Source organism: Elgaria multicarinata, chromosome 1, assembly GCF_023053635.1.
Source record: "Elgaria multicarinata webbii isolate HBS135686 ecotype San Diego chromosome 1, rElgMul1.1.pri, whole genome shotgun sequence".
Lineage (NCBI taxonomy): Eukaryota > Metazoa > Chordata > Lepidosauria > Squamata > Anguidae > Elgaria > Elgaria multicarinata.
Window position 1 is genome coordinate 112,247,668 of NC_086171.1, and position 17,863 is coordinate 112,265,530.

General features: G+C 46.4%; 2 protein-coding genes across 5 annotated transcripts in view; one reads left to right on the top strand and one right to left on the bottom strand.

Moving 5' to 3' along the window:
- Positions 1-316: 316 nt before the first annotated feature.
- GLRX2 (glutaredoxin 2) lies at positions 317-11,120 on the bottom strand. Of its 4 annotated transcripts, none has more exons than XM_063135042.1 (5): positions 11,093-11,115; positions 3,919-3,973; positions 3,769-3,832; positions 2,273-2,449; positions 317-1,651 (listed from the first exon to the last, which is right to left on the bottom strand). In XM_063135042.1, exons 3-5 carry the CDS (start codon positions 3,829-3,831, stop codon positions 1,505-1,507), a joined length of 387 nt encoding a protein of 128 aa, XP_062991112.1. In that variant the 5' UTR covers position 3,832; positions 3,919-3,973; positions 11,093-11,115; the 3' UTR covers positions 317-1,504. The 4 variants fall into 4 exon arrangements, with proteins under 4 accessions (XP_062991112.1, XP_062991104.1, XP_062991090.1 ...); XM_063135034.1 differs by lacking the exon at positions 11,093-11,115 and adding an exon at positions 11,004-11,045; XM_063135020.1 differs by lacking the exon at positions 3,919-3,973 and having other exon boundaries at positions 11,093-11,120.
- Positions 11,121-11,539: 419 nt separating this feature from the next.
- CDC73 (cell division cycle 73) overlaps positions 11,540-17,863 on the top strand; it is a 135,219-nt gene continuing 128,895 nt past the window's right edge. The window contains exon 1 of the mRNA XM_063135010.1: positions 11,540-11,826. Within this exon, the coding sequence (XP_062991080.1) occupies positions 11,696-11,826 (131 nt within the window). The 5' untranslated portion in view covers positions 11,540-11,695. The remainder of the gene's footprint in view (positions 11,827-17,863) is intronic.

Genomic DNA, 17,863 nt, shown 5'->3' on the forward strand with positions numbered 1-17,863 from the left:
AGATTTTGTGCCCTACTGCTAACCTACAGCTCTTCCGTCTGATAGGCTGCAGTACGGAGATAGACTGAAGTTTATAGCACAGAAGTAGTGGAAGTTATTCCCCACAGCTACAGAAAAAGATACTTTACAAATAGTGTGTATTACAAATAGAACTTTCTTGCAGCCTTTTGTGTGTGTGTTGATGACCACAACACAACTGTCCTGGTTGGGAATTGGAAGGAAGGTGTTTTGAGTGAGCTAGCAGTATGCATATTGTATTAGTGCCCTTGACAGTGCTTCATCTGAATGACCCTCTGTTAGTAATGCAAATAAAGTATTTGTGCAGACAGTTTTATTCCTTGTTACAGCAACTGGAGTAAGGGGGCTACTGCATTTATCTTCAACATCTAAGGGGCTAGATGGAGTCCGCTACCTTTTTTGGATGATGGTCCCATTTGGAATATTGAAGAAGAGTCACGGCTGCCACAGGAGGATGTGGCAAGTCACAAAACAGCCATTTCACAGAAGGCAAACGGGCTCAAAGACCAGCAATGTTTCCAGAAACTGAACACAGGGATGCAATTCTATACATGCTTACTCTCGTGCAGATATTCAAAGCCAAGCGAGAAGGAACCGGACCCTGCACAAGTCCTGGAGTAGAGGCCACCATTTGGTGGGCACCCTGACATGCCTCTGTAGGTGCCATGGTGCCTCCAGGCACCATGTTCAGGAGCCCAGAATACTGCTGTAATCGAGTGAAGAAAGCATCTATCCTAAAGTAGACCCATAAACTGGATAACCCTGTGACAGAATTCCTTTAATCTTAATGCTTGTGCGTTTGTCTGCTTAGTGTTTGGTTACCAAACACTGCTCTATTTAGAACTATGGCCTCAAATAAGCACTTAAACAATTCTGCGATACAGAAAATGCCGGTGCAATGACTTGGATCCAGACTGCGTTAGGGCGCAATCATACACATATTTACACAGAAAAAAGGTCTTGCAACTCCCAGCATTCCCGAGCCAGTATTGGGGGCTGGGGAATCCTGAGAGTTGTAGGACTTCTTTCCGTCAAAACATGCAAAGGATTGGGTCCTTAGTTGCCCCTAGTCTCAAGTAAAATCAGTGGGACGTAAGTCATGATTAGCTTTTCACATTAATTTCATTTAGTGGAACTAATCTGGATTCCCCCATATGAATGGTTAAGGTTAAGTATCATATCTAAGTAAAACTTGTGGTTTCAGGACAGTCTGAAAGACACGTGCATTCCTGTGCATCTGCACTCTGAAGCAAGTCTCATTGTTTTCAATGGTAAATGCTCCCTAATAATTGTAAACAGGACTGTTATCTAACTGCAAAGGATGGACTAAACCTTAATAAATTACCTGGCTTTTCAAAGTTGTTAAAACACTTTTGTACATATTATGAACACATACATGGTACTGAATTCAAAGTATCTGAGGTTAGGAGAATTCAGGATTAAATGTACAGTCTTAGTAAATCTCAGAAAGGACGTTCTATGAAGGTTAAGGAAGACTACATGGCTTTCCTGAATTTTCTCCTCTTAGGATCTGACATTGATGAACTAATGGAAGCAGCTTGCCCTCCCGGTGAAGTCTCTGAGTGTCTGTAGCACCTCCAACAAAGTTTCCATTGATAAATATCCTGGGAACCTGTTGAGTATAAAGAAATCAATGTTATTTCATGGGCATAGGGCTCAAATGTGCATGCTTCATATGCTGTAACATGGAGGAAGGCTACCTCCGTGGGCCCTGTCACCTGGCTTGGACACTGCTGGGAGCTTGGGGAGAAGATAGGGAGGAGGAAATCGCAGGTTATCTCTGACCAGAGATTGGCAATAACATGGGGATCTTTCTGGGGACTGTGCTGCACCAGACTCGACTGGTAGTTCAGTCCAACAAGCACTGAATGAGTCCCTTCCTGTACCGCTTGCACCCAATTGGGACATGAGTGCTGCAGGAAGGAGGCACACAACTCCTACAAGGGCCAGCACTTGCAGGAGCCGACCCCTGCAAAGGCCTGCTGAATCCTTTTTTTCCACAGAGATGCATGGAGCTCCATGACTCTCTCTATGAGAAGGAAAAGTGGGTGGGGCAAGGCTGGATGATATTAAGGGAAGCGCCCCATCCTCTTTTAAAACCACCTAAACTAGTGGCCATCAGCACATACTGCGGCAGTAAATTCCTCAGATTAATTATGTGCTGTGTAAAGAAGCATAACAAAGCGTCTTGTAATTTGTTGTAAGTGACTAGATTTCAGAAGGAAGTACTCACTGTCCTGCCACCAGTCATTTCATGAAGAATGTCTTGAAACTGACTTCCGTTTTCATACATGTCCAGTTCTATGGCTGTGTAATTCACATTCATATCTTGAAATAACTTCTTTGCCATGTTGCAGTAGGAACATGTTGTTTTTGAGAAGATCACTACACAGTGGTCTGAGATAGTTTCCTGTGTGTGTGTGTAAATAAATACAGAACTTGATCACAGAAGATTTTGATGGAACCTTTAAATGATTTATATATTTGCTATTAGAGCCCAAACTAAATTTTGACCAGTGACATTTTGATTACACCCCCACGCACTTCCAAGTGTAATTTTAGAACTTCTTTCAGGCACATAAATTGATGGCAAACAGTGTGATTCCATATATGACTACTCATAAGTAAGTCTCATTGCCTTCAATGGGACTTATGTAAGTGTGTAGAGGATAGTAGACTAAATCTCCAGTACCAATTCATTTAAAAATGAACAGCAAATCATCTCAAACAGTCCCCCGCAAATAAATATTTTTTTACCCATGTGTAATTTTGGACCTCAAGAACCTTAGATAAATACTGAACCAATGTTCAATTTGCAAGAGATATCCCATTATCTAAATAGCAAGACCCTGCCGCATAGGCTTACATGATTCTCATCTCAAATTTTCCCTAAACCTCTTACAGTGCAATCTTATACATGACTACTCAGAAGGAAGCCTAATTGAAAGCAATGGACGTTACACCCAGACAGGTGTGTAACGGATCACATCCTTAGGTCAGGGGGGCAGGGAGAAGGCAGTTTTTGTTCAGAGAAACACAAATATATATTCAACATACCTGCATGTGAAGGTGAAACGTAAGGCTGTGGTCTTCTACACTTTGATGAGTAATAAAAAGGCAAAATGGAGCTCTAATTGAGCCCATATTAATAAATGCATCTACACTTCTAAAATTGCATTTGGGGAATAAGAAGAAATAAAAATAGCGATTCAAAACCCAAGGAGGCCTGGATGACGATATAGTAGCGAGACCCAATCCAATAATCATAATGATTGTAAAGCACTTAAAAACGTTCACTTAAAACTACATACTGTTTTATTAAAATTACCTACTTAAAACATTTTAAAGAATGCAAGATGAGAAGGCCTGACACATTCTGAAGAAAAGCAGCAATGTCTTTACATTGTAAAATGACCAAGTACAATCCTATGCATCTCTACTCAAAAGTAAACCCCACTGAGTTCAATGGAATCTACTTCCAGGTTAGCAAGTACAAGGTTGCTGTTACTTCCAAGATATAAAAGCAAGTTGCAAAGATAAGGTTGTAAAAGTGTGTGTGTGTGAGAGAGAGAGAGAGACAGACAGACAGACAGACGTTGAGAGATTTCTTTCTTTTTTTTCTTTTTTTAAAAAAAGCTTATCCAAGTCTTAAAATAAAATTAAACTTCATGTGAAATAGCAAGAACAGAACAGTAACATTTACACATGGTAACAGACATGTTCACTCACCTTTATCTGGTTAGCAGTGGCAGTATTAGTGAAGTCTGTGGCAGCAGATGTACTGTTCCCCATCCTAAAATAAATCCATTAAAATAAATATTACAATCCTATTTGTAGCACTTTTGACTGGATTAAGGCTGCAGTCCTCTACCCGCTTACCTGGGAGTCCCAGTAAACTCAGTGGAATTTCTGAGTAGTCATGTATAGTTGTGCACTGTAAGTTTCAGCAAATGAATATATATATATATATATATATATATATATATATATATATATATATGTAAGAAACTGTTTTAATATCATTATGGAATCATAGCCCATAGGACTAGCAGTGCAATCAAGTTCAATAGGGTTTACTCCCAGGTAAATGTTATAGGACTGAAGCTTAAGTGTATGAAACAATTGTGTCTTAGTTACATTCCGTTTGGACTGCTATAATGCGTTCTATGCGGGGTAGCCTTTGAAAATTGTTCAGAAACTTCAGCTGCTAAAGAAGCAGGTATAAGAACTTGTGCGTCTGTCTGAACAAGGGCGCATGGCAACAGTAAGCACCCTGCACAGTGAACCTGCTCCTTTACAAGAACAGGCTGAGCACCAACCATCTGAGTGGACAAACCACTGACCAATTATATCTCCATCTTATTTCCAACTTGTCTGGATGAGTTTGTTTATTTGTTAATTTGCACTTGTTAGGGGCAGCCACACCTTCATCTATATCTGATGAAAAAGGGAGTGTTATCTGCATACTGGTGACACCTTAGACCAAAACTCTGAATGATCTCTTCCAACATTCCCCAACCTGGTGCTGCCCAGGTGTTTAGGACTACAAATCTCAGCATCTCTGACAATTGGCCATGCTGGTTGGGGAAACCAACAGATTGCTTAAGGCTGATCAGTTTCAGCCAAAAATGACTAAATTGGTCAGCTACCACCCTTTTGACAAGCAATTTGTCCATTTTTTAATTTTTTTTTATTATTTATTTATATAGCACCATCTATGTAGATGGTGCTGTACAGAGTAAAACAATAAACAGCAGGACTCTGCCGCATAGGCTTACATTCTAATAAAGTCATAATAAAACAATAAGGAGGGAAAGAGAATGCACCAAACAGGCAGTATAAAAGTCAGAACAAAATCAAGTTTTAAAAGCTTTAGGAAAAAGAAAAGCTTTTAGCTGAGCTTTAAAAGCTGCGATTGAACTTGTAGTTCTCAAATGTTCTGGAAGAGCGTTCCAGGCATAAGGGGCAGCAGAAGAAAATGGACGGAGCCGAGCAAGGGAAGTAGAGGCCCTTGGGCAGGCGAGAAACATGGCATCAGAGGAGCGAAGAGCACGAGCGGGGCAATAGTGTGAGATGAGAGAGGAGAGATAGGAAGGAGCTAGACCATGAAAAGCTTTGTAGGTCAACAGGAGAAGTTTATATTGGATTCTGAAGTGAATTGGAAGCCAATGAAGAGATTTCAGAATCCTCCGTCTCCAATAGCTGGAAGTCATCCAACAAAACCAGACTAGACAGGGCTCCGGACACCTCCAATGATGACACCACATTCATTGGTTATGGGCGATTTTACCCTCAAAAGTGTCTTGCAAACATGCCAGAATGTGCCACCAAGCTTTTACCACATCTGCTGGGCCAAACTTCAAAAGGCTCCACACCACTCAGAATAGCTTCACTGGAGGACACCGGCAGAATGCGATGGTGGTGGCGGTGAACCTTTTCTTGCCTCCTCCACTGCCACAGGAAAGGAAAGGAAAGGAACCTCTCGTGCAAGCACTGAGTCATTACTGACTCTTGGAGGGACGCCAGCTTTTGCTGACGTTTTCTTGGCAGGTCTTATAGCGGGGTGGTTTGCCGTTGCCTTCCCCGGCCGTGATTACCGTTCTGCCAGCTAACTGGGTACTCATTTTACCGACCTTGGAAGGACGGAAGGCTGAGTCGACCCAAGCTGGCTGCCTGAAACCAGCTTCCGCTGGGATTGAACTCAGGCCATGGGGAGAGTTTCAGCTGCAGAGGATCAATAATGGGCTCTCACTTGTGTTAAATCCTAAGTTTTTCTTCAGCTGCATTCTAGCAATCTCACTTGCTTCATTGTTTTAACCTCAGGTATATATGTGAGGTGAGAACAATGACTCTGGAAAAGGGGTCCGGGAAATGATGGTATCAGCCACCTCTCCATTCTGGAGGGCAACTAGAGCTTCAAAAGGAGTGCCAACTGTCCCAGCTGGACCTCAGCTCCTCCCAAAGGACCTATCAGCTTCACAGCCCACTAACCCATGAGGGCTGCTACCTCGGACACACAAAGCTTTCCTTGTTGGAAATAACGTGCTACGGAGGACAATAAATCACATACAATCTATTACCATTTATACACATTATTTCTGATTTTCCAAGTAGGGCAAGCACCCCCCACCCCTGTCCACTCCTTCCCAGAGCACTAATAGGTTCAGTTTCTTTTGTGTGGAAAGAGTCCAGAAGACATAATAGTACGGAAATATCTATTGATAAGCAGATATACAGTGGTAGCCCCAAAGCAGATCAACTCTGGAGATCCTTAAACAGACATACTCTCTGCAACCTTTCCCAACTAGCTCCAAAATTCAAGGCACTATTTAGCCCTCTGGCCAAACACAAACTGCACACAGTGTTCCTTAAGTGTTTGACTTTGGCACATAGTGTTCTTTAAGTGTTTGACCCCATCACCTAGCAAGCTCCGCAGGATTCAAAAGGACGAAACCCTAACCCTAATCCTAACCATGTTCCCTGGAGACAGGACTCACTCCAGCCTCATCAAGTCCATCTGCAAGGTGTCCTCATGGCCCACTCCTCAATCCTAACCCTAACCCTGAACCCCGGAGACGGGACTCACTCCAGCCTCATCAAGTCCATCTGCAAGGTGCCCTCATGGCCCACTCCTCAATCCTAACCCTAACCCTGAACCCCGGAGACGGGACTCACTCCAGCCTCATCAAGTCCGTCTGCAAGGTGTCCTCATGGCCCACTCCTGAATCCTAACCCTAACCCTGAACCCCGGAGACGGGACTCACTCCAGCCTCATCAAGTCCGTCTGCAAGGTGTCCTCATGGCCCACTCCTCAATCCTAACCCTAACCCTGAACCCCGGAGACGGGACTCACTCCAGCCTCATCAAGTCCATCTGCAAGGTGTCCTCATGGCCCACTCCTCAATCCTAACCCTAACCCTGAACCCCGGAGACGGGACTCACTCCAGCCTCATCAAGTCCATCTGCAAGGTGTCCTCATGGCCCACTCCTCAATCCTAACCCTAACCCTGAACCCCGGAGACGGGACTCACTCCAGCCTCATCAAGTCCGTCTGCAAGGTGTCCTCATGGCCCACTCCTCAATCCTAACCCTAACCCCGGACACGGGACTCACTCTAGCCTCATCAAGTCCGTCTGCAAGGTGCCCTCATGGCCCACTCCTCAATCCTAACCCTAACCCTGAACCCCAGAGACGGGACTCACTCCAGCCTCATGAAGTCCATCTGCAAGGTGTCCTCATGGCCCACTCCTCAATCTTAACCCTAACCCTGAACCCCGGAGACGGGACTCACTCCAGCCTCATCAAGTCCGTCTGCAAGGTGTCCTCATGGCCCACTCCTGAATCCTAACCCTAACCCTGAACCCCGGAGACGGGACTCACTCCAGCCTCATCAAGTCCATCTGCAAGGTGTCCTCATGGCCCACTCCTGAATCCTAACCCTAACCCTGAACCCCGGAGACGGGACTCACTCCAGCCTCATCAAGTCCGTCTGCAAGGTGTCCTCATGGCCCACTCCTCAATCCTAACCCTAACCCTGAACCCCGGAGACGGGACTCACTCCAGCCTCATCAAGTCCGTCTGCAAGGTGTCCTCATGGCCCACTCCTCAACCCTAACCCTGAACCCCGGAGACGGGACTCACTCCAGCCTCATCAAGTCCATCTGCAAGGTGTCCTCATGGCCCACTCCTCAATCCTAACCCTAACCCTGAACCCCGGAGACGGGACTCACTCCAGCCTCATCAAGTCCATCTGCAAGGTGTCCTCATGGCCCACTCCTCAATCCTAACCCTAACCCTGAACCCCGGAGACGGGACTCACTCCAACCTCATCAAGTCCATCTGCAAGGTGTCCTCATGGCCCACTCCTCAATCCTAACCCTAACCCTGAACCCCGGAGACGGGACTCACTCCAGCCTCATCAAGTCCATCTGCAAGGTGTCCTCATGGCCCACTCCTCAATCCGAACCCTAACCCTGAACCCCGGAGACAGGACTCACTCCAGCCTCATCAAGTCCATCTGCAAGGTGTCCTCATGGCCCACTCCTCAATCCTAACCCTAACCCTGAACCCCGGAGACGGGACTCACTCCAACGTCATCAAGTCCATCTGCAAGGTGTCCTCATGGCCCACTCCTCAATCCTAACCCTAACCCTGAACCCCGGAGACGGGACTCACTCCAACGTCATCAAGTCCATCTGCAAGGTGTCCTCATGGCCCACTCCTCAATCCTAACCCTAACCCTGAACCCCGGAGACGGGACTCACTCCAGCCTCATCAAGTCCGTCTGCAAGGTGCCCTCATGGCCCACTCCTCAATCCTAACCCTAACCCTGAACCCCGGAGACGGGACTCACTCCAGCCTCATCAAGTCCGTCTGCAAGGTGTCCTCATGGCCCACTCCTCAATCCTAACCCTAACCCTGAACCCCGGAGACAGGACTCACTCCAGCCTCATCAAGTCCGTCTGCAAGGTGTCCTCATGGCCCACTCCTCAATCCTAACCCTAACCCTGAACCCCGGAGACGGGACTCACTCCAGCCTCATCAAGTCCGTCTGCAAGGTGCCCTCATGGCCCACTCCTCAATCCTAACCCTAACCCTGAACCCCGGAGACGGGACTCACTCCAGCCTCATCAAGTCCGTCTGCAAGGTGTCCTCATGGCCCACTCCTCAATCCTAACCCTAACCCTGAACCCCGGAGACGGGACTCACTCCAGCCTCATCAAGTCCGTCTGCAAGGTGTCCTCATGGCCCACTCCTCAATCCTAACCCTAACCCTGAACCCCGGAGACGGGACTCACTCCAGCCTCATCAAGCCCGTCTGCAAGGTGTCCTCATGGCCCACTCCTCAATCCTAACCCTAACCCTGAACCCCAGAGACGGGACTCACTCCAGCCTCATCAAGTCCATCTGCAAGGTGTCCTCATGGCCCACTCCTCAATCCGAACCCTAACCCTGAACCCCAGAGACGGGACTCACTCCAGCCTCATCAAGTCCATCTGCAAGGTGTCCTCATGGCCCACTCCTCAATCCTAACCCTAACCCTGAACCCCGGAGACGGGACTCACTCCAACCTCATCAAGTCCATCTGCAAGGTGTCCTCATGGCCCACTCCTCAATCCTAACCCTAACCCTGAACCCCGGAGACGGGACTCACTCCAGCCTCATCAAGTCCATCTGCAAGGTGTCCTCATGGCCCACTCCTCAATCCTAACCCTAACCCTGAACCCCGGAGACGGGACTCACTCCAGCCTCATCAAGTCCATCTGCAAGGTGCCCTCATGGCCCACTCCTCAATCCTAACCCTAACCCTGAACCCCGGAGACGGGACTCACTCCAGCCTCATCAAGTCCATCTGCAAGGTGCCCTCATGGCCCACTCCTCAATCCTAACCCTAACCCTGAACCCCGGAGACGGGACTCACTCCAGCCTCATCAAGTCCATCTGCAAGGTGTCCTCATGGCCCACTCCTCAATCCTAACCCTAACCCTGAACCCCGGAGACGGGACTCACTCCAGCCTCATCAAGTCCATCTGCAAGGTGTCCTCATGGCCCACTCCTCAATCCTAACCCTAACCCTGAACCCCAGAGACGGGACTCACTCCAGCCTCATCAAGTCCATCTGCAAGGTGTCCTCATGGCCCACTCCTCAATCCTAACCCTAACCCTGAACCCCAGAGACGGGACTCACTCCAGCCTCATCAAGTCCATCTGCAAGGTGTCCTCATGGCCCACTCCTCAATCCTAACCCTAACCCTGAACCCCGGAGACGGGACTCACTCCAGCCTCATCAAGTCCATCTGCAAGGTGCCCTCATGGCCCACTCCTCAATCCTAACCCTAACCCTGAACCCCGGAGACGGGACTCACTCCAGCCTCATCAAGTCCATCTGCAAGGTGTCCTCATGGCCCACTCCTCAATCCTAACCCTAACCCTGAACCCCGGAGACGGGACTCACTCCAGCCTCATCAAGTCCATCTGCAAGGTGTCCTCATGGCCCACTCCTCAATCCTAACCCTAACCCTGAACCCCGGAGACGGGACTCACTCCAGCCTCATCAAGTCCATCTGCAAGGTGTCCTCATGGCCCACTCCTCAATCCTAACCCTAACCCTGAACCCCGGAGACGGGACTCACTCCAGCCTCATCAAGTCCATCTGCAAGGTGCCCTCATGGCCCACTCCTCAATCCTAACCCTAACCCTGAACCCCGGAGACGGGACTCACTCCAGCCTCATCAAGTCCATCTGCAAGATGTCCTCATGGCCCACTCCTCAATCCTAACCCTAACCCTGAACCCCGGAGACGGGACTCACTCCAGCCTCATCAAGTCCATCTGCAAGGTGTCCTCATGGCCCACTCCTCAATCCTAACCCTAACCCTGAACCCCGGAGACGGGACTCACTCCAGCCTCATCAAGTCCATCTGCAAGGTGTCCTCATGGCCCACTCCTCAATCCTAACCCTAACCCTGAACCCCAGAGACGGGACTCACTCCAGCCTCATCAAGCCCGTCTGCAAGGTGTCCTCATAGCCCACAGCGGCTTTTTCTCGCAAAACCAAGATGGCACACACACGAAGAAGCAGCCCCAAGACGTCACGGCTCAACGACCCCCAGAAGTCCTTTTTTAGGAGCTGCCTTAGTTTACTCTCCAGTGACGGCAAGGTACTCTTCACACATGCCCAGAGATACTCTTATTCTGTTCATCACCCTACAAAGAGACTCCGGGACTAAATCCTGTCTCAATCGCTGTTTGTTTTTGTTGGCCTGGAGCGACTGAGGATCCTGAACACGCACAGCTGGGGATAAAAACCACTGAACAAAGTAGGGTTTGCGGCTGAGAACACAAGTTTAGGATGACGCAGTAAAAAGCCCCCTAGAAAAGGCGAAGCCTCCGAGGATGCTCCGTCCCTCCCTCCCCGCCAGCGCTGCCGTCAGTCACGCAGCAGAGCAGCCCGTGGGTTATTACCGTAATCCCCAGAACATAAGAGCCCGGGCAATCCTCATCGGGAGTTACCGTCACCCACCAACCGCGGGCCCCCTTCAACATCCACGAACCTCAGCCAAGCGCTGAGCTCCCTCAGCCTCAGCAGCGCCCTCAATGCCATGGACAGAGGGAGGGGGGGGGAGGCGAAAGGGAGAGATCCCCGCCCTTTGGACGGCCTCTCCACGGTCCGCTCCTGAGGACCCCTCGTCGTTGAGGCTAGCTATTCGATTGCCTGCTTCGTTTTGATCCCTCCCTTTAAACCCGTCCTCCGCCGTCCCTTCGTGCGCGGTGAGGGGCTTCTGCTGCCGCCAATCACGTCCCGGGCGGGAAAGGGGGCGGGTCCAAGTTGAGGGCCGAAGGCAAGACCCAGGCCGCTGATTGGGCTTCTCCGCGTGCGCTGTGGGCAGGCTTCAGGGTGGTGTTTGTTTCCTGCTGTGCGCAGGCGCGGGTTGGGGCAGGCTCGCGGGGTCCTCCTCGCCTCTTTCCGTCTTGCGCGCGCGGCCTCGGTGGCTGGGCTGGTCGGTCGGTGGGTCAGTCAGACGGACAGTTTGTTTGTTTGCCCGCCCGCCCTGTCAGTCAGCCGGCGAGGCGGGGGTCGAGTCGAAGAAGAAAAGGGCGGGCGAGGGGAGCGAGCGAGGCAGACGGGCGCGAGGGGAGCGAGGTAGGCTGAGGCGATGGCGGACGTCCTGAGCGTGCTGCGCCAATACAACACGCAGAAGAAGGAGATCGTGGTGAAAGGCGACGAGGTGATCTTCGGCGAGTTCTCCTGGCCCAAGAACGTCAAGACCAACTATGTGATCTGGGGGTAAGTCTGTGAGAGGAGGAGGAGGAGGAGGAGGAGGAAGAAGAAGGGGAAGAAAGAGGAAGGGAGTCCTCAGCCAGGTGTGGGGCTAGGCACGGGGACGGCCAGAGGAGAACCCGAGTCCGTCGAAGAGGAGCCCTGCTGGATCAGGCCAAGGCGCCGTTTTAGTCCAGCCTCTCGTCGGCTGCAATGGCCCCTCAGAGGCCTCTGGCAAGCTCCCACGCAGTGCATGGAAAGGGGCGCCTGTGATTTGCCCCTCAGTGGCCAGGGCTGTGGCCTTTGAACGTGGGGACCTGGGGTGGGTTCTGTGGCCAGCTAGCCCTGGACACACCGCTTCTCTCTGTGTTTGTCTAATTCCCTCTTTAAAGCTGTGGCTGTTGCCACGTCGTATGGGAAGGAGTTCTGTGAACAGTTGTGTATGTGTGTTTGTAAGGGCACACACATGCACACCTTACGCGTGCTTGCTTGGAAACGGGCCCTGTGGTGCTCCATCAAGTATGGAAGGAAGGAAGGACGGGAATTGCTCAAGCAAGTGTCATGAATAGACACTAGGGTGGAGAAGTATGCAAACTGGCCTGTTGTGGGTCCTTGTGGAGAGTTGGGCCATTAAAGGTGCAGTCCTGTCCATGGCTGCCTGGAAATAAGCTCCATCGAACTCTTTAAGGCTTTTTCCTGAGTGTAGATGCCTAAGATTGGTAGTAAGGCTGTATGCATGTTTATTTTGTTCTTTGGCTGCAGCAGAAGCCAAATATGCAAAAGTTAAAGCTTTTTCTCCCATTTTAATCTCTTATGTTTGGAGAAGATGCACTTGCTTAATTTCTGTTAAGAGGTGTAGTCGGTGGGTCACTTAAAAAGAAAAAAAAAAGACAACTAGCTTGGAGATAGAATTCCCACACTTGAGAGTAAGCCCCATTGAGCTCTGAAGCATGCTTATCTGGGAATATGTGTAAGTAATGATATCGCTTGGGCTTCCTTCTGAGTCAGTATGGTTAGGACATACTTGCACATTAGTGCAAGTAGGGATGCAATTTGCATTGCCTAGTTTCTGTATTCTTTCACTTCTGTAGAGTACAGAATCTGCGTTCTTAAGGATATATTGAAGGATGGGAAGGAAGTAGCTGTTTATGGATACAAAAACTTGTAAGATGGAGTAATTAAATCCTAAAGTTGCTGTGATTGTGGAAGGGAAACCCGGGAGAAAATTTGGGTTGGTCAGGTTTCATTGGAACTGTGTCTGTTGCAGGGCTGTAGGCTGGGGAAGGAGGGTAAATAACTTGGCATCTTATTGAGGAAAAAGAGAGGGATAAATGAAATCTGTGTGCTTTCTCCCCTTTGCCAGGTAGCATGCTTATATTGTGTTTTGAAGCAGACACTTCTTCTTTTCCTGCCCCCATGGGAAACGAAAGGGTGGGGACAGCAGGCAGACAATTCTGATGTCTCTTCATTCTTGTGTTTTTCTCCCTATTGACTTCTATGAAATCCTGGTTAAATCAAGTTGCAGGATTGGATACTGAAAGCGAAGTGTGGTTTTAGCACAAATTTCTAAATGTGACTTGGCTGAGAAGAGATTTGGATGCCCTGATTTGGATTCTGTGTATTAGAGAGTTTCCTGTTGGAGTGTGCTTTGAGTTGTAGATTCAAAGATGGTATGCTTGCTTGCTTGTTTTCTGCTTGAAGTTTAACTGATAAGGTGTTGACTTGTTGTCATGTGGTGTTAATCTATCTGTTCCCTGCAAACTGGTTATTTGCTGTTGAGGCTTTGTTTTTAAATGTGCTTTATCTGATCTGGATCAGGACTTGTCACCTGGCTTCTGCTGAAGTGGCATGTTCTACTAAGAAATGTACATTGCTGTATATCTTAAGAAGGAACTGCTCTTTGCTGTAATACAACTTTTTTGGGGTGCTACAGTAAAGCAATACTGTTGGCAGTGCACCTGTCCATGGATGTGCCACTGACATTAAATTTTCTTCCATGACTTTTGTAGCATGCTGTATCTTGTTTTATTAACAAATAAAAGACTGATTTGAATGTTTTACTGCATTTTCTTTTCAGAATCCTATTGCTTGTCTCACTAAAGATCTTATGCATCTTTAGACAGAAAGTAGCTCTACAACTCCTGGCTGGGGAAAGTTGGGAGTTGTAGGACATTTTTCTGTCTAAACATGCATAGGATTGCATCCGAAGTCACTGAGCTGGGGAAAATCTGCATTAAAACCTTGACTGTGCTATGAACTCACTAGGACGTAGTGACCAGTTGGCATTAGACAAATCACTCAGCCTCAGTCCACTACTTCTGTAATATAGGTATAATAACACCGACCTATCTTACAGGGTGATTGTAAGGATGACCAAAAACGTAAATACTTTGCACTGCATAAATCTGAATTAGTAGTAGTAGTAGTATCCTGTCTTTCATCCAAAAAGTGGAGTTTGTAGGCTAATCCTCTTGATCCTTGCAACAACCTAATTGACAGTTTGTTAGAGAAATGATGTCTGCCCCAATGCTACCTAGTCTGCACAATTTTGAACTGAGGTTACCACAAGGCAGGTTAAACACTCTGTTCTCTTACCAGATTGATTGTTTCCTGCCAGTAAAATGTTTCAGTAAGCTTTTATTACATTTCTGTTCCTAGGGAATGACAAGCTAGTGGAGATGGGGAGGTAGGCATGTTCTGTCCTAACACTAAATTATTCTGTCTCTTAAAATCATTGATCTTGTGTTTAGCTTATCTCTTACGTGGTTACCCATTGCACATCTCGAAGATAGGCATACCACAGGCATATTAATGCCTCTCTGAGTCTGAGTTTGGTTGAGAGCTATGTAGAACAATTTTGTCTGCAGAAAGAAAGTACGTTCTTGTTATTTTGGTCCTTTTTAGCTTTTGAATCTACACCAGGAGAGTTCAATAGTTGGCTATTATGGTCTGGGAAATGTTGGTTGGTCAGGATTAAGATGGTGAGATGAAATGGTCCTAAAGTTCTGCATTCTTTCCCTAATAGTACTTAATTATTACTATTGTTTTAAAAATAAAAACACCCATTGACCTAGTGGCACTTTTGAGTTTATCTTATAGAATTCACATTGAAATGGTTCTTGTTCCTGTCCCTCTGTCAGACAAATTACATCCACATGTCTGGAAAGTTAAAGCGTTGGACTTTGTCTGTGTCAGGTTTTGCTTGGCTCCATACCTGCCCGGGAAGATTTGTTTCTTCTACTGCCAAGGTGTTAGGCCTAAAAATAGTTTTTGGTTTTACTTTGGCCTTCTTCAGAATCTTACGATATTCTTAAAAACTAAGCAAAGTATGAGGGGGTGAAAAAGACTGAGAGAAAGCTCTTTCAGTGGAAAGAATAAATCACTAAACACAGGATTACATTCTATAGATAGGTTTCTCCTAAAGTATTTTAATAGTATGTTTTCTCTACATGTCCACATATATGTAAACCTACAAAATACATATATTTATGATGATATCCTTGTGTTTGCATATATTTTACAGCCTTTTATTTTTCTTTTAAAAAATCACTATGATGAGAAAGCCCAGATGAAAGATAGTCCTAAGCTAGACCTAAGGTTTATCTCGGGATTGTCCTGGGGTCGTCCCTGTTCATGTAAATGACACACAAGGGATCCCGGGAGCAGGCAGGGATGATCCCAGGATTATTATATTATTATTATTTATTTATATAGCACCATCAATGTACATGGTGCTGTACAGAGTAAAACAGTAAATAGCAAGGCCCTGCCACATAGGCTTACAATCTAAACCTTAGGTCTAGCTAAGGCCTTAATTAGATGTAACTAGAGAAATTGCATATGGAAGTGCCTTTGAAAACAAACCCCAAAAACACAAACGTCTGCTCATATAATAATAAGCACCTTGTGTTTTTGATGACTAAACTAGTTTGCCATTTTTGTTGTGAATTGAAGAGTGGCAGTGATGAGACAGGTTGAACTGGCAGTCATGGTACCTAAGGTTCCTCCTGTCAAAATGAATAAGTTTGCTAACATCAAAAACATGGTCCCATATTCCTTATGCTGTTGGTTTGGGTATGTGTAGACTTCACTTAAAGCAATGAAACTATTACCCATAACCCAACTTAAACAAAGAAAGTAAAGGGTATATAAAGGGTATTTTGCAGTCTTCCCTACTGCAAAAATATGGACACATTCTTGGGGCTATTTCATGCAGAGGGAAATCCAATTCAAACTGAATGCACTGGATTTAGAATAAGGATGCAGTCCTGTTCAGACTTTCCTGGGAGTAAGTCCCATTGAACTCAGTGGACTTACTTCCGAGTAGCCATGCATTGGATTGCATTGTTATTTAGTTGGACTTGGATCTCTTTAAAATTAATGGGATTTAAGACATGACTAACTTGTCCCATGGATTTCAATTAAACCTAAATTCAACTAACTTAATCTGAAGCTGAGCCAATGCAATTTATATTTCACAGAGAGATGCAGTCAGTCAAGGCTCTCTTGACGGGTGTTTCTGTACGATGCATGTTTGTCACATCTATTCTGTCTTCATCCTCCTATTGGGGGAATGTTTGAAGGGGGAATGTTTGAAGTAGCCCATTATTGGACATACCTGGGGCATAGGGTAATGGGAGCCAGAAGATAACTTTGGGTAGAAGTAGTGGCTAAGTGTAGCTTAATTTTTAGATTTGTGGCTAATCTTACTGATAGTTCTCAGGATCAGTAACAGTATTAACAGCATGTGTGTACTGTAGAAGGCAGGCATGAAGAGAAAATGAAGGATGTATAACAATATTTTTTGTAGTGCAGTATTGTAGTAATGGGATGAAGCAGTCAAAACATCTATTCTAAAACTATAGGCTTCGGGAAACTTGTTTTAAGTTACCAGGCTGCTGTTAATGAACATTTTAGAGGACTGTTGTAGTCTTCATGATGAAAGAGTTTTTGTGAGTAAGATTGTTGGGCGTGGGAGTAGATTGATTTAAATCCAGCTTCCCATTGATATTTCATATATTTCCAAAATAATTACGCTAAGCTGCTTTTTAGCCGTCCATGTTAATTTATAATTAAAAACACTTATTCACATGGTAGTTCCATTCCTACAGCTAGGCCTTGCATCTCTTTGCCACATTATATACATCTTCCACACTTTCCTTTTCCACATATAGAGGTAATGTTTTAAGAAAACATTCCCATTTAGGATCTCTCTTATGATCAACAGCCATGACGGTTTGTGAGGTTAAGGAATCAATCCACTGGACAACTTCATCTTTCCTTCTTTCCAGTGCTGCTCCTTTCTGCTTCACTCTGCCATGCCACCACTCTCACTCCCCTGAAAACAAAATAGCAAAATAAAATGAAATAGCCATGACTGAGGGTTTGAGGTAAGGTCTGACAGTTGCTGGGCAAACTCGAGCACTTTATTTTCATGAGGTGAAAATGAGATATTTACTTTGTGTGTTGCTGCTAAACTCAGATAGAATAGCCTGTACCCATGTACTTTCCATTTTGTCAGTATCGGAGTAGCACCTAGTATGTGTGCAATATACATTTTGTTCTCAGGAATCCTGAGCCCTGTCCCCTGTATTTTGAGCCCCAGAGATTTCAGTGGGGAAACCCGCTGTGTGGATCTCTGACATGGCTGTAGTTTTTAGTTTTGGACTGTTCTAGAATTATGTGGCGCCTATAGCTACTGACCATCAGCTATATGGTTCTGAAGAGTGTAATCATTAAGTTTTTGCCATGGCATTTCTTGCAATAAATAAGTCTCACTGATTTGGGTGTCCTGTGTCAGTTTGCCAGTGTGTGGGTGTTGGAAGGATCAGGAGTCATGACAATCTTCCCCTTGAAATACTTTTTCTCTCGCACGCGTGCACACACAGCCCCTGTTCTCCGCTGTTTTTTTTAATCTTACCTGGATTTTTCGACTTGTGCTTCCCATTTAAACATGGAACTCTATGGAGAGACATTTCAGTGGAAAATTGCTCTGAAAGGGCGAAAAGTTAAGTGAACCCTTATCTCACCCATTGTAAATCACTCATTTTAAGGATGCTTTTGC